Consider the following 24,613-nt stretch of genomic DNA (forward strand, 5'->3'; position numbering starts at 1 on the left):
GTGTGTGGGGAGGGATGGCAGAGGGCTGAGGAGGAGCAGGGACACAAGTACCTGAGGAGGTGCTGGGAACCCCTTCCCTGGGAGATCCCCAAAGCACATGGAGAGAAGAGTGTTTGTGCCAAGGGAGGTGCTGAAGGGAGAAAATACCTTGGTCTTGGTTTCTTTGTGCTTGTATTTCACCTCACCCTATTTCTGCTAATGTAGGAGACGTGCCTTGTCCAGATGTGGGATCACAAAAGAGGGCTGGGAGGTGACCCCTCTGGGAGTCCAGAATCAGCTGGTCCCAGCTGCTGGGCAGGGCTTGATTTTTAAAGAGCAGGTTGTTATAAAAGCGTCAGATTTTCTAGACTCTAAATCACAAAGGTGTTGATGGCTGGGGATGTCTTTGGTGAGAGGAGTGAGAGACACAATGAGGAACATAAATGAAATTAAAGGGGAGCTCTCTTCCCATCAGTCCAGGTTCCTCTGTTTTCTTGTGGATACCTATCCTTCCTCTTTCTCCCCCTGCCAACCAGAAAGGGGTGCTTTGCCTGGCCCTCCCTTCTCCAGCTCTTTGTCTGTGCAGAGAAAATGAATTGGAGGAAGCAGGTTGGAACAAGGCGGGGGAAAAGGAGCAGAGCAAGGGAAGCTTCAGTGTTTTTCTTTGTGTGACTGCCATGGGGGAAATGGCCTACATATTTCTGCTCTGGTCTATCAAAATCACCTGCTACATTTCTAAAGGAATGTCACTCAGCAAGGGAAGCAGCACTTGCAGCCTCTTTAATCACCTTCTCACCACTTGAGGCAGCACTGTAGATGAAAACAAAGCTGCTTTCTCTTCAAATTCTATCCCAGAATTCTGCTTCTCTCAGTATTTTGACTCCATCATCCATCCTGCTCCCAGAACAAAGGGATTCAGCTGACATAAAGACATATTATTTTCCATTTACAAACATGGAACCACTCCTCTTGATGATTGGATTAAAAATTGACAGGCGTCTGTACCTGAAAACCACAGTTATCTTAGTAGAAGTGGGGGCAGAAGGGGAGTAGGGCTTAGTAGATGCTGCTGGTAGAAAATAAATTAATCAAGGGGACTAAAAGTCCAAACTCCACTGGTCTGGGCTTTGAAATGAAAGGTAAAAATCTATGTAAAAAACTGATTTAGCATCTCTTGACAAAATGCAGAAAGAAAAATGAAAGTTCCACCACCTGCAGTGTCTGTTTCTGTCGTTTACTTGGAATTAAACATGATTAAGAAACAAGTGGCACATGAAGTCATCTGCCATCTCTCTGGCCACACTTTTATTTTTTTTTTAAAGCATTAATCAACCACATACCTGGCAACCTTGGCTCTTGGACATCCAGAAATTCCTGATGAATGGCTCTGCATCGCATGTGCAGCAAGTCCAGCTTGTTCTCAATGCCCTGAACTTCCTACGTGGAAAAAACGTGTATGGATGATAAAACACTGCATTTAGGATATAGAAGTGTCAGCGGTTTTTGCATCAGACCTGTCCTTTTTCCTCCTCTTCCCTCAAAAAAAGAGGGAAGAACCTTTTAATTTTAGAAGTCTTTAAAGAGTCACTGTGTCAATCCATTACTTTGAATGAAAGGAGTGATTCTCTGTTTCAACTCAGCTACAAGTAAAACAAGCAGCTGGGCTCTTTGCTCTTGCTAGCTATTAAAAATCCTTTATATTTTACTATAATACTGGGTGTTGGTGTTGATTGTGTGGAATTAAGGTCGGAAATCACTTCTGAAGGAATTTGGACTTTGGGAAGGGGAGAGGTGAGGGAAGCTCATTTGTCCACTTCTAAGCTATAATTTGCAGAAGACATACCTGAAAAGGCAAATCTTACTGCTTGTGGGTGTGGTTAGGATTTTTATTTGTCATATCCACCTCCCCACCCCCTGCTTCTGTAATTAAGTCTCTACCTTAATGGATGTACTCAGGCCCTCGATAAAGCCCTGGCCATCCTTAAAGTGCACCCTAGAGAGCCCAGGGAGATGAAATGTATTTAAGGAGGGCCTGATAAGGATCTTCCAGGAGGTACATGATTCCTTTCAAAGCTTTCAGCTTCAATTCCAGTGCCCATAAGTGGAGCAGTAAGTGCACAAACACAATTTAATAGCACTGTGCAGAGTTTTTGTCAGACAAACCTTGCAGGGAATTATTTGTCTGTGCATTGCATTGACCTGGTTCCCTTTGCCTGAGTCAGTGTAAGGAGGGCCCAGCTGTCCTTGCCACAGTGGGGACAGTAACCACAGAGGGACAGTGACAAGCAGCTCTCCTCAACCAGCACATCTGTTTGCAAAATAAACGTGTCTCTGTGGTGTGATGAATAATTTCTGACTCCCACCCCATGGGCTTTCCTGCGCTGCCAGGAACACTCCAGGAATTTCTGCACACTCCAGGAATTTTGCATGGCAGCTCCAGCAGCTCAGTTTGCAGAGGGGAGGGAGGAAAAACTGTCCAGTGTTTACAAACTCAGTGTGATAACAAGTTAAATTACTGCTCCTAAAAGTGTATTGCAGTCAAGTGGCACTCAGACTTTTCCCAGACATTTAGCTTTGTCACCACATTTCAGGGCCTTTCTTGGTTTGGTCAAAGGCTTGGATAAATTCTTAAAGGCCCCTGTTCCTTCTTATCCCTCTGAGAACTGGAATTACGCAGACAAAATCCTCTTCTGTAGCAGCAGCAGGTTTATACCAAAGTTTCACATTTGTAGGATACCACTAAAGTAAAGATTGTTTGGTAAATCAGCTGTCCTGTTTAGGCTACTTAGCTCAGAGCAGAAGAGAGGAAGAACAAACATCTTTGTCTCCCTTTTGCAAAACTGCCCTGTGAGCTTTTTATTGAGGATTTTTTTTTTCATAGATCTGTGAAATGGAAAGGTGTCTTTGTCGGGCAAGGAGTTACTCTTGAATTAGGTAACAATACAAAAGAAGTTTGGGAAAATGCCATAATTTGCAGGTATTAAATTTCACGTACAGATTGGAACTCTTGAGGTCTGTGCTTTTAGAAGAATGTACAGAAGGAGGTAGGGACATGAATGAAATTGCTTAGAAATTTCCCACCTGTGCAACTTCTGCTAGCTTAAATTCCTTTCTTATTTTCTTTCTTGCCTTCAGCATCGCTTCTCAAGACTTAATTTATATTTCCCTTCATTTCCTCTTATCCTTTTCCTTTCTTCAGGTGGTTTCTTGCAATGTTGTGGGAGATTCTGTTAAATTCCTCGTTGCTGTCTCAGCCCCTCCGCCTGCAGCTGCCGAAGCTCAGTCATATTTTGTGAAGCTGTCCCCAGTCCACCTGCAGGTAAAGTCTTAAGTGTTGTTTTCTCTTCTCTTCCTTTTGTTTCCCTCTGGGGCAAGTGGTAAATACAGAAATTAAGCTGCCTCTTCAGGAGACTGGGGATAAGTAACATGTTGGGTAGACTGCTTGGGTGTACAGAACAATTCCCTTTTTTAACTGGCGTGCACTCTCAAAGCTTAAGCAACTTCTGCCTTCTTGGAGTGTCAGTTTGAAGTTACTCAAAAATTGGTATCATTCTTCCTGTGTCAAGCCTTAGTATGGAGTTTGACCTGCAGTTTCCTTAACAGGACACCAGAACACTCTACAATAACTTTTTTCCTGTCCACAGCTTCAGGTCTATGTGAAAGACAAAGGAGAAGACGTGAAAGTTGAGTGGTTCCTCATTAACACCAATGAAATCAACTTTGAAATCCAGCCAGCAGTGCAGGAGGTCAGTCAGTAAGTTTTATTTGTTGTAATGGTAGAGCAGATGGGTCTCCATCCCCTTGGTCCAAAATGTGTTGTAAAGCATCTGCCATGGGTCACCCATCAAACACCTGCATCTCTGAAATCCAGCAGCATCTCTCAAGATTACTGAAACAAGTCTGTATTTGGCAGACAAATGACTTTGCAAACATCTTTCATCCAAATTTAAGGTGTGAAAAATGTCTGTTCTTAATTATCTTCTCTTAGAACACTTCTAAAATAATAAAAAAACCCCCAGTTGTAGTGGTATTCCTATCAAAGCAATGACAATATTGCTCCTTCCGTAGTTTAAATCACTGTTGAAATCTGGCAACAGTAGATCAGAAACAGCTGTGAAAAATACAGTTATTTAAGGAAATAATGGATGATCTAAAAATATTTTGATGCTTTTGGAATTGCACCTTATTTTTGTATATAAGCACTGATTCATTGGGGATTGTTTTACTGAGACATCCCCTGAAAGAGTTTTGTCTTGTGTGGGATTCTCTTCTGCCTTTGACCCTTCACAATTTTTTTTTTTGGCACAAATGTGGCGATTTAACTGTTTCTTACAACTCTGGGGGAAGACTTGCTTGTGTTTTGTGAAGTTTTTTTCTTGACTGAAGGCCTTGTTAAAAAATAAGTTTATTGTAGAGCTGCTTCTAAAGACCTGTACTGAGTGAGCTGCAATCATAATAATTTATTACCACAGCTTTTGTCCATGAACATGGGAAACTCATAACAAGACAGACAAGCCTTTTGAAGTGTATTTTAATGTAGGTTTTACCATGCACATGTAGCATATGAATGACCTTCATATGCTGGGGTGGCATGTTGATTATCCACATTTGAACAGTCATTAAATATTAAATCCTTACTGACAAACACAGATGACTCTGGTGCAGTCACTGGACTTCACAATCAGCTTTCTGAGAGGTGCCCAAGTCCAGCGTTGCAGAGTTGCACCTGTTAGCTTTGCCTGCATTTTTACAATGAGCCTGTTAAGTTCTTTAATAGTTAGAGGGCATTATTTTCACTTTGAAGTTTCTATTAGCACTTACAGAAGAGGAGAGGCAATAAACAAATGGCTAAAGCCTGTGAGTAAGCTACACCTCAGCAATTGCTCCAGCTCCTAAACTTAAATGTCAGCTTTTGTGTCTTGTTTTTTTCCTCTCTCGGAAGCAACACTGTGTGTACAAATAAATACCTTTAATTACTTGTGATTATCTCCACGGTGGTTCTGTCATCACAGAAGCTGGGTATAATGACCCATTTTCTCTTGGTAATGGCTGGGTGAACCTGAGTTGTGTTGGGCAACCTGGCTGACTGGTAGGGTTTGGATTTACACCGGGTGACTTCACGTGCTGATGTGCCCCAGGCTGGCTGTGGTGTACACCCCTAGTCCAAGTCAAACCCAAAGTAAAACCTGCTGTCTTTATCATTTTGGGGTGGCAGTTAAGCCATTATGGGTTATCTTGTCGAGGGTGTTGTGGTGGGGAGTAGCTTTCCAATAAAAGGATGGCTGAGCTGACAGGAGGCTCTTTAATCAATCTCCTTTCCAAATAACTATGGAAACAGCAGAAAATACCTATGAGCAGGAGTCCAGTGACTATGGTTGCTGTTGTCACTGTTAAATAACAGATGTCACATTAGGCTGATGGCAAAGCATGAGAGGCAACTGGGATTTTACAATTTAGGTAAGAGCAGGGAGGGAAATTACCTCCAAAACAGTGAAGACTAACCACAATTTATCTGCTTATTTAAGTAACCTAAGTAATGAAATTGCTGTTACTGAGGCTTTAGAAAGCCTAATTTACTTTGATCTTTATTAAAGTGAATGAGTATTATCTGTTTCCTTGGTGGTTATTTGAGGGCACATGGTGTAAATGCAGCAGAATTTTTGTGGGACTGGCCAATGCTGTTGTATTTTGAAGCTGTCATCAGAGGCCAGTTAGGTAAGAAGGCAGTAAAACAGATTTCTGTACACAGCATTCCTGGGATTTTTTGTGAAACACCCTAAATGTTTCTGTAACACCTGGGTAGTTGGGAAAGGGCTGTTACTCCCAGTCTGTTTGGGCTGTTGTGCAAGATGCACATCAGTGAAGTCTCTCGGTGTGGTATCAGATGAGAAAAGATGGATGGCTCCTCTATTTTTAGGTCAGATCTTTGTTTCCTACTTCAGTCTTTTCTTTAGGAAAGAAACCTCACTGAGATTTCTCCTGTGCTGCCCTCAGAGCTGTTGGGTGTCAGACTGTCCTTTCTGGGACAGCGTGATTTAAAAGTCTGTGCCCTGTAGGTAACTGAGCAGAAGAAAATTCCTGAGGAGCATGCTGTGGGAAGCAGGCATTTTCCAGGAGCACAGAGAGGGCAGGGACAGTCACTCTATTCATACACCTTAGAATTAATCATGTGAAGCTACGTGTGGATAAACAAAACCTGTGCTGTGTGCTGACCCCTCAGAGGTTGTGGTGCTAAGCAGAGATGGCTGTGAGAGTTTTAAATGGGCAAACTACAGCTCAGTGCTCCAGAGCAGCAGGGCTCTCTGTCCCATACCCTGCGCTTTACAGCAAGGTTGAAGACCTCCAGGAGATGCTATAATATTTTTTTCAGTGCAGCACAGGATTAGTTTCTTCTCAGCTGTTGCAAGCTGGCATAACGATCTGCTTATCTGATGACCTGATCTGCTCTCTTAGGGGAGTGCAGAGCAGTGAAGAATCTTTAAATCACCATCATGAGATAAAAACTGTTAATGAAACTTCTGGTTTTGTGGATAACAGCTGTGCCTTCCTAACTCTCAGAACAGCATGGCTTTCTCAGTGTTTAATTCTAGCTCTCCTTTAATGCATAATGGAGAAATTTAAGTAATTCTTTGCATGATCTGTTAAATTGTGTTGTTGGCAACAGAAACCATGTGTCTCTCTCTGACAAAGCTGATGTTTGATGGCTTTGGTGGTTTAGATATATACCAAATTAATTTTTGCCTCACCTTCTTCTGAGTTTTGAGAAGCCTGATTGATTGTTTCCTCATAGGGACAGACAACAGGGACATGTGCAATATCTGAAACACTCAGAGATGTCTTGAAGAACCTCTTCAGCTCAGCTTCTCCATCTGTAGTGTTGAGTGTGAGGCCTGCAGATACAAAGGAGGTTCAGGTAACTCTCATTCCTTCCAAAATCTTTGGAGAAATGTCCTTCTGCTTAGTGCTTTTGTTATATATTCATGACTCACGAATGAGTAAGTTTAACAGTGTTCAGTGACAAGAAACAACTGGGACACATGTTTAGAACAACATAGCCCGTGGCAGTGGAGACTCTGTGGCCACACTTCCCGAGTGGCTCCTTGTTGGTGTTACAGCCCAGCTCTGCTTCCCTGTGTCAGTGTGACACAAGGATTTGGTGTTTGCATGTGCACAGTGCCCCTTGTCCTGGTTGTCTTTTGCAGAATGCACAGAACACGAGCCTTCTCCCTCAGGGCACAAGTCCTCCCAAACCTCCAAGGGCTCATGACCTCAAGCTGCTGGTGAGGAACATCGCGGTGAAGCTGAGTGATCTCCGTGCTGCAGGTAACACAGCCCAGGTGGTGCTGCTCCATTTCAGGCAGGGCTGGGGGTGGGTTTTTTTACTTTGCTTTCAGGTGAGATAATGTGGAAGTTCTGGGTTAACAGCCTACTCTCAAAAGGTTTAAGAAATTGCTGTATTCTGAGAAATAGACTTCATAAAGTCATAGAATCAGGGAGTTGTTTGGGTTGGAAGGGACTTTAAAGTTCATCTCATTCCACCCCCTGCCATGGGCAGGGACACCTTCCACTATCCCAGATTGCTCAAAGCCCCATCCAGCCTGGCCTTGGACACTGCCAAGGATGGGGCAGCCACAGCTTCTCTGGGTACCCTGTGCCAGTGCTGACTTAATGTATATTTTAGTTTATTTGAGTATTTAAACATCTTGTTCTTTTTGTACAGAAATCCATCATTGCTGAAAACAGATTGAAATGACCACATGTATAAAGTTGGCTGATTATTTTCTGGATTTTAGTCTTAATTTCTGAAAGTTCTCACTTTGGCTGTACCCAAGATGAGGGGCTCAAATCCAACTCTCCATTAGCTGCTGGCAATGACATTGGCTTGATTCAGTGTTACCTTATTTTTACAGGCATTTTTCTTTACATTTGAGTGATCTGCAGATTTATCTAAAACTCTCCTCCTGTATTAGAAACTCCTCAAAGGTGATCTTTGGTTGTCAGGGATATTTCCTCCTGATGAAGTACCTCTGCAGGTAAAGGAAGAAGGTTCCTCTTGCAAGTGGAGAATGAAGCCAAAAAAGAGGTCACTGCCTAGTGAAGTTCGTGTTGGGTTTGGAAAGCAGCACCAGGCCTGTCTTGCAAGTATTCAGACTTCTCCAAGTGCAGGCACGTCTCTGTCACTGATTGAGGCATGAGCAGGCACATTTCAGGTTCTGTCAGTGGAAATAAGATTGGAGGCTCTGTTATTTATGGCCACTAAACAATTCGGTAACAGTATTTTTAATGGAAGCTTGTGGCTGCTAAACTGGGCAAGGCACTAGTTTTGGATAAATACATCCTACTTGCTGTTCTCCTTTTTTCAGTTAGATGTAATAGGTTTCTGCCCTAGAGTCTTGCATAATGCTGCTTCACTCATCCTGGCTGGAAGTGATTCCCCTAAAAATCTCTGCAGAGCTTTTTTTTTTAAAAAAAACAAATTATTTTTAAAGCAGTTCTGGAACTCTGGGCTGTGAAATGTCCTATATAAATAAAACTATGCTGGCAACTGCAACCCTGTCTAGTGGAAAGTGTCTCAGCCCACGGCAGGGGATTTGGAATGAAATGATCTTTAAGGTCCCTTCCAACCCAAACCATTCTATGATTTGCTATTACTCTACAGTTTTATAGTGCAAACTAAACTTTCCAGAAGATTGGGTCTTTTTGCCTGCCTTTAAAAGTCATGAGGTGAGATACCTTTATGTGCATATGGTGCATAGAACAGAAGATTCGCCTTCTGAGAACCTCTGCACCTTGCCTAAAAATGAGAAGAAGAAGAGACAATTCCTGTGCTCTGTTCTGGGAACACAGATGTTGGGAGGCAAAATCCCCATTTGCTATTCTAACAGGAGATGGAGGGATTTTTGCTGTTTCTCCAGCAGCTCCTGGAGTATAAATATTTGGAAGTGAGCATGAGAAATAAAGCTTCATAATAGGCTTTAACTGGTACATTTGAAATCCAGTGGGAATCCTGCACAGCTGGAAAGGTGCTGGCTTCTGGATGTAACTTGCTGACTTTTAATTAATATTCCCTTCCCTTTTCCTGGCCTTCCCTTGCAATAATGAATTGCCCTGCTGGAATTCAGGCTCCATGAGGGTGCAGTATTGCAGGGTAACCTGCACAGGTACACAGGGGGCTGGGGAGGGGCAGCTTGTCTGATGAAACCATGGCTGACTGATGGATGCTGACAGGGTTTATAGGAGCTCGTGGCTCTCCTGTAGATATCTTAGTTCAGCTGGTGAACACCCAGTAGCAGAACTGGTCTCTGCTTATAGGCTGTGCCTGTTTTTATCTCCTTAGTTTATGTATGTAAACAAAGATCACCCTAGATTTTGTACTACATGGTCCACAGGGAATCATTTAGGGCAAAAGTGATTTCTGCTGGTACGGAAGAAGTAGTTAATTGTTCACAGCAGGGTGTCCAGGGCAGAAAAACTGCAATACCCTGGTGGATACAGTCAGTGTGTGGCTCAGGTGTGGTTCCAGGCAGGGCTGTGCAGAGTCCCTGCCCTGGCAGGACCTGCCTGCAGAGACACATGGCTGGGTGAGCAGAAACCAGCCCAGGTTCATGAGCTCAGGCTCAGCCTGCTGTGAAAGCAGCTCAGCTACTTACTCTGGGGTCATCTTGGATCCCAAATAAGCTGTGTGTACACAGTCCTATGTCTCCTCTAATCACCTTGCCAGGCCCAGGCTGCCTCTCTGCCTGAGACAGGGCTGAGCCACGGCCCCAGAGCATCCCCAGAGGATAACTGAGAGCTGCTGATAGCAAATACAAACCCAGATTCTTCTGGAGTACTGGGGGCAGCATCTTTTGTTTGCTTTGCACACAGTCAGTACTGAGCTTTTCGTGGCTTTCCTTGATCCTTAGGAAGTCTGGGTCTGAATTATTTCTGATGCTGTGAAAGCCATATTAAAGAAACTGTTTTAAGAGGAACAGATCTGGCAAACAGTTTCCCCTTGGAGCAGCAGTATAACTACTCCTAATATGCCAATTTGCAATGCTATCAAATTCCAAGATCAAGGCAGAGATAAGTCTGCAGCAGTGCTTTAAAACTTGTTAAAAACCACAGTGCACAAACCATCGTGAATTAGCACTGCTGTCATCAGTCACTTGCCAGCAGGAAAAGCTTATTTTTGTGTCCAAATAAACTACTGTGACTGTGGCCAGGAGGAACTTAGAAAACTTCTGTCTTTTTAAAAACAGCTGAAAGCAGCTTTACTCCCTCCCTGCCTCACACCCACAACATCACCTGCTCACTGTTTCTTTGTCTCCCCATCTTTATGGATTGTTTTATGCCTGCACTTGGTTGCTTCATGGCAGGATTTAAGTTGGACTGTCACATTTCACAGTGTGTAGGACAGTTCATAAGACAACAGTGATGCAATATTGACCTTTGCCATGAATGTCCTCGGTGTGCAAACCAGGGGAAGGCATTTGTTCTCTGGGAGAGTGAGAAAGTGTCTGCAAAAGTCTGTTTAAAGGTGCACTGTGCAAGGAAAGGGGTTTCTTTTCAGAAAGTGGCCTCTTGGTGATGGAGCATGAATAACTAGATTTTTCTTGCCCTTACAGGCAGCACAGACCTTGTGTGTATAGTTCAGTTGAATGACCCTATGCAGAAGTTTTCCAGCTCTGTAGCCAAAAATGCTGCACATCCCTTTTGGAAGGAAGAGTTTATCTTGTAAGTAACTTGCCTACTGACAATACTTTTACACTAAAGCACCTTTTTTTTTACTTGAACTGCGTGAGAGAAGAATGGCATTTTGAAACAGGTCTGTTCTTGGCGTTTCTCTGTGTGGCCTCAGAGAAATCTGGAGCTGGTTGGAACTTCAGGATATCTAATTACCCTCTGCCTGAATATGAGATACAGGTCTCTAGATGTTCCATGGTAGATACATGATTCTAGTACATGACAGCAGTCTCAAGCATAATAAATCACCTCATGCTTTCCTACAGTGCCAAAAAAGAAGTGTTAGCAGGGTTTTGAAGTCACTTTACTGTGAAAACTGCATTGAAGGGAATCAAATGTGTCTCCATTCTCTCCCCTGAGTGGAAGAAGCAAATGTGCAAAAACAATTGACCATCTAAAAGGATGGTGGGTGTAACTAAAAAGGAAGTGTAAAACTTAACTAGATTTTCTTTCTCCTGTAGAACAAAAAAAGGGACTTTTGGGCAGCCTGCACGGTGTTCTGTGATTCACAGAGCTGCTGTAAATAAGGTCAAAAGTGAGCAGTTCTAAAACTGTTTTCATTTTCACTTTCTAACAGCAGAGCAATAATGGCTTCTGTGATGCATGAGTTTGGGAAGGGGGGGAGTCACTGATGAACTTTCTTTTCTGAAGTATCACAAAGCGCTTCAGCCAGTGGGTCTGTGATTCACTTCAGCCATCTGTTGGTGGAACAGCACCCCTGTTCAATGTTTCAGAGCAGACAAGTTCCCAGCAGTTTTGGACAGGAAGTTTGTAAGAATAATACCCTTTTCCAACTGAAAGGGCTGAGAGAGGGCAGGCAGGATGTGATTAACTTGACTGGAATTTGGTCTTGACACTAGGATTAGTGCTGGGGTTTCTACACTGCTTTTCAGAAGTGCATGAGGTAAGCTTGGGGGCTTTTACAAATAAATGGTTAGGATTTTGGCAGGGTTTTTTGAACTTCTTCAAGTTCACACACACACACTCCTCTGCCCTTTCCTTTCTTCAGAGCCAAAAATATCCTCCACTGTGAACACCATTGTACTGACCACCATGTCAGGCTCTGCTTCAGCTTCATGGCAAAGCAGCAGTAGTACCATCAAGGTGCTCCTTTCCAACTTTTGGGGTGCAGGAAGAGTGGGAGTGTCAGGGAAAAACTTAAAATCTGCTGCATAGATGATGTCCCACAGCATCTAATGGAGGTGGGGTGTCTGCAGCCAGGATCACACCATCCTGAAACAGAGACATAGCAAAATGAAATACATGTTTGCATGCCCTCAGGGGTTTTGGCAGAACACCTGCTGAGAAGGTTATAAAATAAAGTTTTACTGGAGGGTTCCTCAGTAGGTACCCAGTTTGCTTCACTGTCTCTGTGAGACGAAAGGTTTTGTATCTGTTGTCTAGTCCATCTCAGGAAGCACCACATAGCAATTCTGAGAGTAGTTCACCTGGGTTTGGTCCCACAGAAACTCGTTCTGGTTGGCTTGCAGCATCCTTGAGTCCTACTTTGGAAAAGTGATACTGACTCTTCTCCTTTAAAGCTGCAACTACTTTTGTTTTTCTTGCATCTGTCCTATTTTTGCAGGACACTTTCCTGCTTTGACAGGGATATTGATTGAACCTGTTCCAGCATCTTGACTTAAAAATTTGATCCTGCCAGGAGAAACAAAGCTTTTTAGTGTTGTGGTGTAGCAGTCAGACTAGGAACCATGTTCAGCTTGGAGGGCAGCATTTGTCAGCTACTGGGGAGAAGAAAAGCCTCTGAAATTTAACAAATTGAACCTGTGCAACAGTGAGGGAGGCAACCAGGCCACGGTTTTCTGACTGTGATCTGTTTAGTCAGTCTTACCCACCTGCAAGGTGCAGTGTTTGGCTTGGAGAGGGCTGAGAAAAGCTGGGGAAAGGGGAAAACCTACGTGGGAAGGAAAATCTGCTTGGCCTGCAAAAACCTAACATGGTTTTATTTCCTTCACAGTGAACTAAGTGCCAAATCAAAAGCATTGCAACTGCAAATAGTAGAAGATGGAAAGTTGGATAGTAAGTATTAAGACTGAATTATTTTGCACGATCAGCGTGTGTGAGCTTTGCTGAGTGTTGATGTAAGTCCTCCTTTATTTCTGGATGGCCACAGAGGAACTCAGATCCATCAGTAGTCACAGATGGAAGGAGAATGCACTGATCAGGTGCCTCTGTCATGCACTGGGTTGAGGTTACAGAGAATCTTTGAGTTTCTTTCAATATTGTCAACACACTGAGTCTTCCAGGTGCTGATATCCTATACTTTGCAGCCTTCTAAGCATCTAACAGATCCACTGTGAACCTTTTTGGTTTCAAGTTAAGCTTTTGAGTTCTTTCTCTGGCTGAAGGGGAATCATGTGGGTTAATCTTAAATCTTTCCTTTTCAAGTCCCAGAGACTGCCTAACAGTTCAGGTATAAAAATCACAATCAGGTGTAAAACACTCCAGTTCTGATTATGTTGGATTAAATATAAAACATAGGGGCTCAAACATTTTTACAGCTCGATTCTGTTGGTTTGGAATTATTTTTAATAATCTAGATACACAAAGTTGTGCAATACCTTGCTTATGATCTGTGGTTATTGGAGGGGTTGGAAAGTCAAATGTAGGTGAAAGCTTTAAAAAATTCCTCTGATATGGATGCTCTTTTTTATTTTCAATAATAATGTGGGATTTATATGGAGTCAGGAAATTTGTATTGTTTCTTGCACAAAGTTTAGTCTTGACTGTACCTCAGCACCTTTAGTCTATCAAACACCAAGATTGTTCTACATCCTACTGAGAGTGTAACTTTCAGCCTGGTTTCCTGAAGAAAAAAGGTCCCAGTGGATTGCACTGCCAATTCTCTTCCTCCCCCTCTGCCCCTCCATACAAATTTAGCTGTTCTTCTCCCAAAAATTTAAATAAAAGACTCAGAATCACATTAGTAAGCAGAGAGCTGAGTTATGTGAATATAATGTAGATCCCTAGTTGTATAATACAGGTACATACAAGAGTTTATTATACCTGTTATGCCTGTTCAAATTATAAGTGTTTGAGAAAATTGTTTAATACAAATTCTCAGCACACGTTCTGTGGTAACCTGACCACAAAAGGCCAGTGAAGTGTAAGAATTCATTGTTTTTAAACATTCTACTTTTCACAGAGAACTAGAATTTCATCTCTGAAATGGTACAGTACCTTTGCTAACAGCTTGCTCCAGTCTAATGGAGCTGATAAAGTCAGAGGAGGAGCAAGAGAACTGCTGAAGTTCTGCTAAAGTTCAAATTAAGCACTCTTGCTGTGATGCACCAGTTTACCAGGAATCCAGATCATCCTCTGAAATGAAAGATGCAGAAACTGGTTATGGAGATGGTCCAAGAACCTAATAGTTGTTTCCTTTTTTCCCTAAACATTCTGCATGTAAAGGGGAAAAATAATGGCCAAAAACAACAGTAAATAAGTAATATTTCATGGGTCCATTCTTTCCTGTTGCACAGTATTAGGCCAGGCTGAGGAATAGTTGTAAAATGGAAAGAAAGGTGTGAAATGTCATTTCTCTGCCCCATGGTGTAGAACCAATTCTTGCAATTATCTGCCTGAATTTTCCTCCTCCCTTCCCATATTGTCTCCCTTACACATCCTGACAGCTTAGATGTAGGCTGACCTTGCTGATCTTATTCTTCCAGGTCCTTTTTCTGGGAAGGTGACTGTACCTCTAGACCTGTTCAGGAAACAGCCTTCTGGCCAGCACAGCTTTGCACTGCACAGCGAGGCCAGGGAGAGCAGCTCGGAGCCAGGGCCCGGGCTGGGATCCATTAGTGCAGAGGTACTGCTGGGTTTGGGGTGGATGTTTTACTTCAGGAAGTGCTTGGGAATGCTCATCTTGTGCTTTGGACTTGTGGCTGAGTCAGAGCAGCCTGTTCTGCTTGCAGAATATTTGTGTCTTATCAAAAGAATTGACTCTTGAGTTTGGCTCAGCGAAAACCTTAAAGGAATATCAGCTAGAAAGCGTGTCCTTCTTGCTTGACTGGGCTTCTGAGGTGGTGTTTTTCTGTCTCCTTAGTTCTCCTTTATAGAACCCAGTGAGCTGAAGGCACGGCAGGTCTCCTCTCCAGTGCTGGCCACCAAGATCGAAAAGGATCGCACTGTGATGCCCTGTGGGACCGTGGTCACCACTGTCACTGCTGTGAGAACCAAACCTCGTCTGGAAGGGAGATCATCCCCTCTGAGCACAGGTCAGCATGTCCAGATCTTCCTGTGTTCCCTCCCAGGCTTATCCATGGGCACTGGGAGAAGCACTGGGGAGTGGGATGTCAGGAAGGCGCTGTTTTCCAGAGTGCTCTGATGTGTTGGGGTGGGGTTCTTGTTCGTATTCTCCAGAATCAGGTTTTTAATTTTTATGAAAACTTGTTTCTTACAAGAGGAACAGTTAATGCTTCTTCTAATACATGCTGTAAATTATTACCATGGTGTGATAATGCAGAAGGCCTGGATTTTGGTTACATCACTCTCAGAGGTTTGCTGATGACAGACCATCCTGTGCCTTCTAACCCTGATCCATATTACCATCTCTGGTGAAGGTTGGTGTTACCTGGTCACAAAATCCTTCTCAGCCTGTCCTCCAGGAGCAGATTTTCCAATTTTTCTTGGGAAAATTATAGAAGTAAAACCTGTGAACAATCTTGGTGTGAAGTCTCACAAATATCTGTGTTGTTTTAAGTTGTTAAAGCAAATCTTCTACTTAAGTGGGTGTTGTCTAACGTATTACAGTAGGAAATTTAAAAAACAATAAGTTCTTGCACTTCAATGGCCTTTTGGGGTCAGGCTTGCCACAGAACATGTGTTGTTGAGAATTTCTGTTAAACAATTTTCTCAAACACTTATGATTTGAACAGGCAGAACCGGTACAGTAAATTCTTATTAATGTAATAAAAAATGTCTTGACCAGTTCAAGTAACCAAAAAATTTGGTCCTCAGATTCTCCTGTGAAAACTCCAGTTAAAGTAAAGGTGACTGAAAAGGATATCACTGTTGAAGCCCTCCACTCTCATGGTGCTCCAGTCAGCAAAACTTTGTCATCTTCAGATACAGGTAATAAAAATGTTTGAAGCTGCTAAGCAGAACATTTCTCTGTTCTGCACGTGGGATTAATGTGATCCTGTTAAAATAACAGCCAACCCATACAGCTGCTGCCTGTCAGCAGCACTGAGATGTTTATGTAACAAAGCACTGTGGTTTGGGGTATGGCAGCCTTGCAGTAAAAGTCTGGTTTTAATAGGCAATTTAAATTACTGGTTTTGAATAAATAACAATGAGCTGTGGTTTGGAGCAGGGAGGTGACTGCAGAAAAGCCAGAAGTAAGTCTTTACTCTTATTTTTGAATGAAAGATGCCTCCTTTCTTAAAGGCATGGGGGATGCTGCACTAAATTAAAACTCTGTGACATGTACCTCTAAGTCCCCTGTATCTGAAGAGAAGGCAGAGGCTGGACTGATGTAAGGAAGATTCAATCCTCTTCCTAGCCCTGCCACTGGGCTTTCTTGGGGTTGCTGTGCCCGTTTGTCCACCTTCCTAAGTCACCTGGATACAGCTGAAGTGCCTTCAGAGTGCCAGGTGACATTGACAATAACTTTTAATTATAAATTCACTTTGAATTGTATACAGACCTGATTTTGACTCTGGGGAATTTACCTTTTCAAGTTGCAGCTCTAAACCTTCAGCATATTTTTCAGCCCTGTGTGTGGTCACCACTGAACCTTTCAGTAGCTCTGTGGGCAGCAGCAGTGACAGCTGTGACCCAGTGTGGCTGCCAGGGGCACCTGGGGTGGAGTTCAGTTTGCTGTGTACAGATCTGAGTGGGGATGGGACAATCTGGAGATGATCTGGACTGCTCCTGGCACAGTCTGGAGGTTTCTGAGAGACACAAATGTGTTGGCCAACAAATATGGGGAAGGGCAAGAAGCAGTAACCATGAATAGCTGTAAAAGCACTTGGATCTTTTCCTATCTGTAGGATAAGAAATACTCAGATACAATGAAGCAGTGTGGTATTACTACATCAATTTGGGAAATGTTAAGATAGTGCAAGACTTCTGAGTTGACTCTCTTGAGTGTTTATGGTATTAAAGACACAAAACACTACTGGAAAACTCATCTGGAGACAGCTTATTCCATATTGTTACAGACAATGTTCTTATTGGGAGTGCAGGGGGATTTCTGTGAAGTGTTTATTGCAGGAAGAATTACTCATTAGAACAAAAGCCAAATGAAAGAAATACAAAGAAGCTTTTGGTATGGCAGTAGGTCGGGTAAAAGTTACTACAAACATCATGGCAAAATAGCAGCAAGCACTCTGGAAATATGCTGTGTCTGTGCCATAGTTCTGAGTGATGACAACAACAAGAATTAATGCAGGGGCTGAGGAGATGGAAGAAGTCAAGGTTTGAGATGAGTGTGCAGACATGCACACCCCTTGTGCACACGTACACCTAAATTCCAGGCCTCATCTTTTATTGCAGTAATGTCCCAGTCACAAAAGGCACTGCTCAATTTACTTAACACTGGTGCTATTTCTCCCTCTGTTCTTTTGTTGTTGTTAAAAGTCTTGCCAGAAAAGTCCACCTCAGGCAATTGAACAGGGGGATTTTTGTCTTGTTGACTTTCTTAGCCTTGTTTGTTCCTGAGCTTGATGAATTTGATCAGTGTGTATTTGCTGTGCCCAAAGCACCTGTGTCCTAGGTGCCAGAAAGGGCCATGCTTAAAAATAAACTTGTGTTTGTCACTAAAGAGCATTTTACACAGAAGAGTTTATATTCCTGTGCAGTGGTTGGAGAGGAAAAGGGGGTAGAATTGACAGGTTTTGGAGGCAGCCACTTTGCCTTCCCCATCCTATCACACTGTCGTAGCAAATCTGGAAATGCTGAGGGGGGATGTCTGGAAAAGGAGCCAAATAACAAAAAACTACCTGAGGAAGTAGCATCATGTGCCAGCCTTGTGCCATGTTAGAACTACGGTTCTTCATGACTGTGGTAACTCATGATGTCCCCACTGTCACCACAGGACAGCAATGCACTGAAATAATGGGATGTTTTGTCCAGGCTTCCAGAACCTCCTTTGTTCTTGTGGAAAGGGGTTGTAAGTGCCACTTCAGTACCTTTTCTCCAAAAATGGGCGACAGGAGGGAAGGACAAGCCCTGATGGCCGGGTGGTGAATTGGAAGACGTTTGTGGTGTTTATGCCATTTCTGTGAATTTTAAGTCAAGGACAAACTCTGCCTGTCTCTGCTCTGTTTTTTCCTGTTCTTCCTTCTCCCCTCTGAAATAATCCTTTCTTCTCAGAGCTGCTGGTACTGAATGGCACCGACCCTGTGGCAGAAGCAGCCATTCGGCAGTTGAGCGAGTCTGCGAAGCAGAAGCTGAAGTCTCCTCGAAAGAAAAGCACCATTATCATATCAGGGGTGTCCAAGGTAGAGCAGAAAACAACACTTAGAGTTAATGCTTAGTTCTGTAAACTAAGCATGCTTCTTCTGTCTCTGCAGAATCCAGTTTTGTGTGCCAGGTTATTTCTGTGACTTGTTTCAAGTTAAGCCAAATCAGGGTGTTGGGTTCTGATTGTTAGATTTGACAGCCTCACTGAAATGCACAGTGTCCTTGGATAGGAGTGGTGTTAGGGATTTGGGAAAATCAGTTTAGGTGAGAAGAGAGGATAATCAGTCCTTCTGTGTGTTTCACCCATGTAGGAAAAATGCACAGAAAAAGTATGAAAGGTTTTTCTATTTATTTTTCAAAGCTGTTAAAACCCTTTGAAAAAACTCTGGTTCTCTGGTCGCTGTTCCAGAGGGTGGGCAAACAAGGAGACAAGATGAAATGCTCTGATGTTTATTTTCTTAAAAGGACCAAAAGATTCTCTCTGTATGCTGACACTTCATTACAGCAGCACATATAGGCAGTCCTGTTATTTGTAGTGGGGCCAGGGGTAGGTGGAAGGCATTTACTTAATTCTTTTTTTCACTCCTTTGGCCTTTACAACATGATTAAAACTTTGCTAAATGCTCCTCTCCTTTAGTAGAGCTAAGGAAGCTTCAGGGGATTTGCTGATGGTCCTGAGCAATACAAGTGTAAAGAGTTAAAATAACTCCTGCAGGGAGGCTTGTTCTTCTCCAGGAGGATGACTTGTCAGTGTTGTCTCTTCTTTCCACTGGGCAGACCTCTTTATCTCAGGACAGTGAAGCTTCACTGATGATGGACTATGCTGCAGCCATGGACAGCTCCTGCAGGGAAGCAGATCCACCCACTGTGGAGGAAGCTGTTGCAAAAATCACCTCTGATGAAAAGCAGTCATTGGGTGCTTCAGAAAGAGTCCCTGACACCGACCCACAGCAAAGCACCCACGAGGCCTGGGGTTTGGAGAATGGCAGCCAGCAGTGGGACACCAGCACACTCTTAGACCAGACCTCTGAAGAAATATCTGGGAGCTCATTAAGTGTTTCAGAAACTGGGAGCATGAAAAAGTCTAAAGGTACGTCATCCTCACTTCCACTTCAGCAACTGCTTTCTCTACAGAATTGGCTGCAGTAGTTCATCCTTCTTATTGATTTTTTTGTCCTTCAAACTCCTTGTGATTGTGGTGTTGGTTGAAGCTGTTTCACTTGCAGGTCTGAGCCAGCTCAGGCTTTCTTACCCTCCCCTCCACGAGGAAACAGCTCATCCTTAGAAGCTGGCAGCTCACTATGCCCAACTCAGTTATTTAGGAGAGAAATAACTAGTCACATTATCAATTCCTCAAGGAAAATGGTGTTCCTGTAACCCAGGACTTGCCCTATATTAGCAGCCCCATTACCAAGGTGAAAAATGCAGGGATCCTCAGTTGCTTTCCAATACATTCCTCCTCCTCCTTCACATCTCTGAGCACAAGGCTCCCCTGCCCTCACTAAAGTGTGTTCAGGAAGCACCACAGCTGAAGCAGAAACTGCCTGGTGAACAGATTCTCCCATCATTTGCTAAAGAAAAATAAATAAAAGGTAATTTAATAAGTAAATAAGGCATCAGATCATTTTTCTTAGGTAGTTACACACCTGAATAGCTGCAGTTTGAAAATGTCTTAGGGTTCTTTGTGTTCACTTGATAAATCCAGTAACCTCTGAGCAGTGGTTTGTGGCTGTGTGGTAAACTCAGGGGCTGTTAGCAAGTCTTACAAAGGGGCCAGTACAGTGGACTGTGCCCCAAACAGGCACACAGGTTCCACCTTAAAGTTGCAGAAATACTGTGTTTTTCACCCATATCCACCTCTCTTTTGCTTTATTATTTTCTGTCATTTCCTCATCCAGAGATCCTGAAAATGGCTCACTACAAAACCTCCCTATTTTACTGGATTATCACCCCCCCACACACAGGGCAGACACTGGAGCTCTTTGTCAGGACCCTCCGTTAGAGCATCGAGTTCTCTGGCCTTCCCACAGCTGTGCTTCTCCACATCAGAGATCAGGAGGGTACTGCAACAATCCCTGCCACACACATGCTCAGGCACTGGAAAGTCTTGGGTGTGTTTGGGGTGAGGGGAGTGGGTTAGTTGTCAAGGGATTTGTCTCATTTTGGAGCCTGGAGAGGTTTAGGAAGCTGCATGAGAAACTGCGAAACCTCCGGACTGTTTTCAACGTGTTATTCTAAAACAAGCAAGTGGAAGTTTGTATGTGAGTTGTTGTCTAGTTTTGGGTTTCCCTGTGCAAAGAGATCAGACTTCTAAAGATCCTTTTTACACAATTCAGTGTAAGATTGCTAAAACCACAGAATATCTCTAATTTGAGAGAGTTGTACCATCTTGAAAAAATACTTGAAAAAAAACTGTCTCAAATCCCTTTCATTTATACACAGATGTCTTTGTGGAAGCCTTGAATCTCTGCTTTGTCACAGCTGAGTAGCTTTTATGGAGTAAGATAGGAAAACATTTCAACCCCCCTGCCTTCAGTGAGCTGTGAATAGTTCAAGGCTTCTGTTTGTCAAATGCTTTCCCTTAAAAAAACCCAAAAAAACAACAAAAAAACCCACCACAAAACCACAAATGCAACAACAAAAAACCCAAACACAGCAAAAAACCCAAACAAAACCCCTTCTGCTTTGAAAAGCCTTTTGTGTGTATTTATGTCTTAAAGTTAGCACTTTTTTTTTTACTCTTGCATATTTTTGGTTGGTTGGTTTTTTACCTTTCTGACTTCCTCTTTCTTACTCGGTCCCTTTTATAAACTTAAGATGACTACTATGCCAGCCAGAATTAATTACCTACACAGTAAGTTATTTTTGTCTTTTTTTTTTATCCCTAAGAAAATGTAGCTTTACAATGAGACACTCATTGTAAAAACTGAAGCAAAAATTAGTTTGGCACCCATTTTCCTCTTCCCCCATCCATTCCTTTTCTCCTTCCAGAATTACCTTCCTGTGCTCAGGTGTCTTAGCAGACCAGTCTGCTGTGGCAAATCATCCTTCTGGTGGTCGTGCTGTCCAGGAGGGTCACACAGAGAGGGCAGCAAGGATGGCTTGGAGGGATGCTCTACATTCCTAATCTCTCTCCATCATGCCCATTGCTGTAGTATCTGGTAATCAGTCAAAATCTGCTCATGCAAACCCGTAACTGGATATAGATATTTATTCAAAATTTATTCAAAAACCTGCTGCTTACAGTTTTCTAGATGAAGGTTTTCTAGCCTAACTTGTAGAGCTACCGGGATCTCAGGTATTGACAAAACCAGCAGGTATTTACAAAACCACCTGTGTAAAAACTGTTTTGGAAGTTGGGAAGGAATGGAAAGTGATCTCTCTTCATATCCTTGTAGATGTGGAAGGAAATCCTCCTCCCTTAGCACAAATGAGATTCAGAAGTGATCCCATCCCCACAAGCATTTTCAGAACACCCTACATTAGTGCAGTGAGTTCGTACAGTGCTCTCTGCTCATCTCCTGGTGCTGGGGGCAGGGCTGGCACATGGATCCTGTTGAACTGGAGGCATAAGCATGCAAACAGCACATAAACCAGCACATAAACCAGCATGAGCACTGCCAGGCTGCTGCCCTGCCCTGCCCTGCCTCGCTCCCAGGGCTGCATGTCTCCACAGCAGCCAGAGCCACTGCCAGGCAGCACACTCCAGACTGGCTCCAGACTGATGGGCATGTGGCAAGCTTCCAGGCAGCAGTGACTGAACACCAGGGAGCTCTCGTGTCGGGGGGCTGCTGCTTGTGCCAAGCCTGTGTTGCTCTCAGGGAAGCGCTGCCCACGGTGTTTCAGCTGCAGGGAGGTGTCCCAGGCCACCGGCACAATTTTTGGGACATCCTCAGTTTGGTGCTGTTTCCTGGTGTGGCAAATCAGTCTGAATGACAGAATGGATGGGACTAAAAACCTGCTTAGGGATAAACCCTTGTGTCCTACTGCTGCTGGCAGGGCTTCAGCTGCAGCTGCCAGGGCTGCTGGGCAGAACAGCTGCCTGCTCCAGCAGGAGCTCCACAGCAGCGGGGCCTCTGCATCCCCCCAGCCTCTGCACATCAACAACTGTCAGTGTCCTGGGCTGGAACACTGCTTCTTTTATGCTGCTGACAGCAGCTTGAAGTGGTACTGCCTTGCCAAAAAGATCAATCAGAGGCTGATGGGAGAGCAGTCAAGATTCAAATCCACGAGTTCTGGTTGCTTTCAGCTGATTTCTGCTTCCCATCCCATTGCGCCCTGTGAGGAGAGTCTCAGCAGCTGCCAGAACAAACAGGCTGGAATATCCTCCCAGGTGCTGAGTGCTTAGCCCTGAAAGTACGAAGTAATAAACCCAGTACATGTTTGTGACTGCTTTGGTGTGCACAAAGCAGCATCTGGCTGCCATCAAGTACCTGTTCTGCAGCTGTCACTGTGCAAAGTGACACGCAGGCCTTGTCAGGTCCTTGGGGGACAAACATTTAATTCTAGCTAGTGGCAGTGTCCCGTGAAAGAACTGCTCTGTGTGTTGCTTTTTGTGTCCATTTGTAATGGGAGGACCAGCAGAATCGAGACCATGCTATGAGAGGAATTAATAGCTGAACTGAGAAAGGATCAGGAAACCTGATAGTGGTGCAGGGAGGAGGTGTGGAAGGTTTGCTAGGAAGGTGATTGTCCCCACATACAAGTCTGACTGCCAGAAGCTCTTGGGCTGGATTGTCACCTGGCTCCTGCCACCTGGGACAGCACCCTTGCCCAATTCCATACAAAACTGATGCTATTTTAACACAGAGCTGATGTCCCAACACCAGGCTGAGTGGTGCTGGTAGCCTGGAGCAGTGTCCCTGCCAGCTGCACATCAGGCACATGGGCACACATGGAAAGGGAAGGTGGAATTTGGCAGAATGGCTGCAAAAACAACCCAAGCTTGCAAAGAGAGGAGTAGTGAGAGCTGCTGTTGGCAACATGAGTCCCTGGTGCGATGACAGCTGCAATTGCCTTGGCTGCATGCTGGGTTTGACATGGGGTCAAGGGAAGGAACACAGCAAAATAAAGCAACTTAATTTACCGCAGGAGGGATTTGGGCAGACTTCTGAACCTGTTGGAAGCAGATGTAATATTATTTTTAATCTGTTTGAAATGCATTGCTATTCCTAACAGGATTTTAAAATAGCAAATGCTTTGTGAGTGTTACTCTGGGTGGTGCTGCCGAATTTGTACAGAACACCTGCTGCCTGGCTTGTACAGAACCACTGCACACAGGTTTACTGCCAGGTACTGTTGTCCTGCACTTCAAATTAAAATGCCACCTTCACTTCGTGGTGCCTCACAGGCTGATCTTCACCTCCTTTGATCTCTGAAACAACAAAGAATAACATTATTTCCTCTCTTTCATCCTTTTTATAAAATCCTTTCTACCTTACTGGTTGGAAAGATTGGATGTGCCTCTTTCACATGTTAGAGCCCCAGGTACAACCCACCCCAGTCGCTGTGCATGTGTGTATGACCACTAGCGTGGCCTCCAGGAAAGCATTTGGAACTAAGTGTAAGGAAGGAGACTTCCACAAGATTGGCTTAAATCAGAGCATCAGCTTTTCTCAGTCATGCTGCAATTAAAGCTGAGCTTCAGGAGGACAGCAGCCTGTTCTGTCTAAAGTGTCCTGCACTTTCTTCCTTCCACAGGTGGGATTTTGAAGAAAAGCGCGAAGCTGTTTTTCCGCCGGCAGCATCACCAGAAGGACCCGGGAATGAGCCAGTCCCACAACGACCTGGTGTACCTGCAGCAGCCTCTGTCAGAGGAGAGCCGCAAGAAGGGGGGGACACTCTCACGGATTCTGAGCAAGAAGCTCCTTTCCAGGAACAAGAGCAAGAGCAAACTGAACAGTGCTTCGGGAGAGCCGTACCTATAAACCCGAACCCTCTGCGATGGGATCCTTGCTCACCAGTTGAGCACTTGTTTACAGAGCAGTACTAGAGAATACAAATATGGCTGATGACTTGCATAAAAGGATGTTCACTATTAACAGTGGTCTTTTTGGTTTATTTTTCCAAAATGCTTTTTCTCTCTGATGATGAAGTCGCTCCTCCAAATATGAGCAGTGCTGAATGTGTCCCGACAGCTTTTGGAGGAGTGTGGTTTATTGTGGAAGAGGAGGGAGGAAGGGGAATGGTGCAGGTGGGGACCAGGAAGGCACCTGGTGTCCTGGGGTGCACTGGGAAGAGCATTCCCAGCAGGTCAGGGTTATCCTGCCCCTGTGCCTAGCCCTGGGGGCACCTCTGGGGTGCCGTGCCCAGCTCTGGCTCCTCAGCTCAGCAGGGCCAGGGAGCTCCTGGAGCGGGGCCGGCGGAGGCTGCGCAGCTGAGGAAGGGCCTGGAGCAGCTCCGTGCCCAGCACAGGCTGAGGGAGCCGGGGCTGCTCAGCCTCGAGAGGAGCCCCAGCTGAGAGGGGGCCTCAGCCCTGGGTGGC

General features: G+C 44.2%; 1 protein-coding gene across 1 annotated transcript in view; it reads left to right on the forward strand.

Annotated features, from left to right (window-relative positions):
• Positions 1-24,170, forward strand: part of C2CD2 (C2 calcium dependent domain containing 2) — a 31,193-nt gene extending 7,023 nt beyond the window's left edge. Inside the window, exons 3-14 of the mRNA XM_008630587.2 lie at positions 3,179-3,298; positions 3,624-3,725; positions 6,770-6,892; positions 7,182-7,302; positions 10,587-10,695; positions 12,680-12,741; positions 14,391-14,530; positions 14,768-14,939; positions 15,682-15,795; positions 18,040-18,167; positions 18,907-19,219; positions 23,830-24,170. Of these exons, the coding sequence (XP_008628809.1) occupies positions 3,179-3,298; positions 3,624-3,725; positions 6,770-6,892; positions 7,182-7,302; positions 10,587-10,695; positions 12,680-12,741; positions 14,391-14,530; positions 14,768-14,939; positions 15,682-15,795; positions 18,040-18,167; positions 18,907-19,219; positions 23,830-24,056 (1,731 nt within the window). The 3' untranslated portion in view covers positions 24,057-24,170. The remainder of the gene's footprint in view (positions 1-3,178; positions 3,299-3,623; positions 3,726-6,769; positions 6,893-7,181; positions 7,303-10,586; positions 10,696-12,679; positions 12,742-14,390; positions 14,531-14,767; positions 14,940-15,681; positions 15,796-18,039; positions 18,168-18,906; positions 19,220-23,829) is intronic.
• Positions 24,171-24,613: the final 443 nt, after the last annotated feature.

Source organism: Corvus brachyrhynchos, unplaced genomic scaffold, assembly GCF_000691975.1.
Source record: "Corvus brachyrhynchos isolate BGI_N302 unplaced genomic scaffold, ASM69197v1 scaffold413, whole genome shotgun sequence".
Lineage (NCBI taxonomy): Eukaryota > Metazoa > Chordata > Aves > Passeriformes > Corvidae > Corvus > Corvus brachyrhynchos.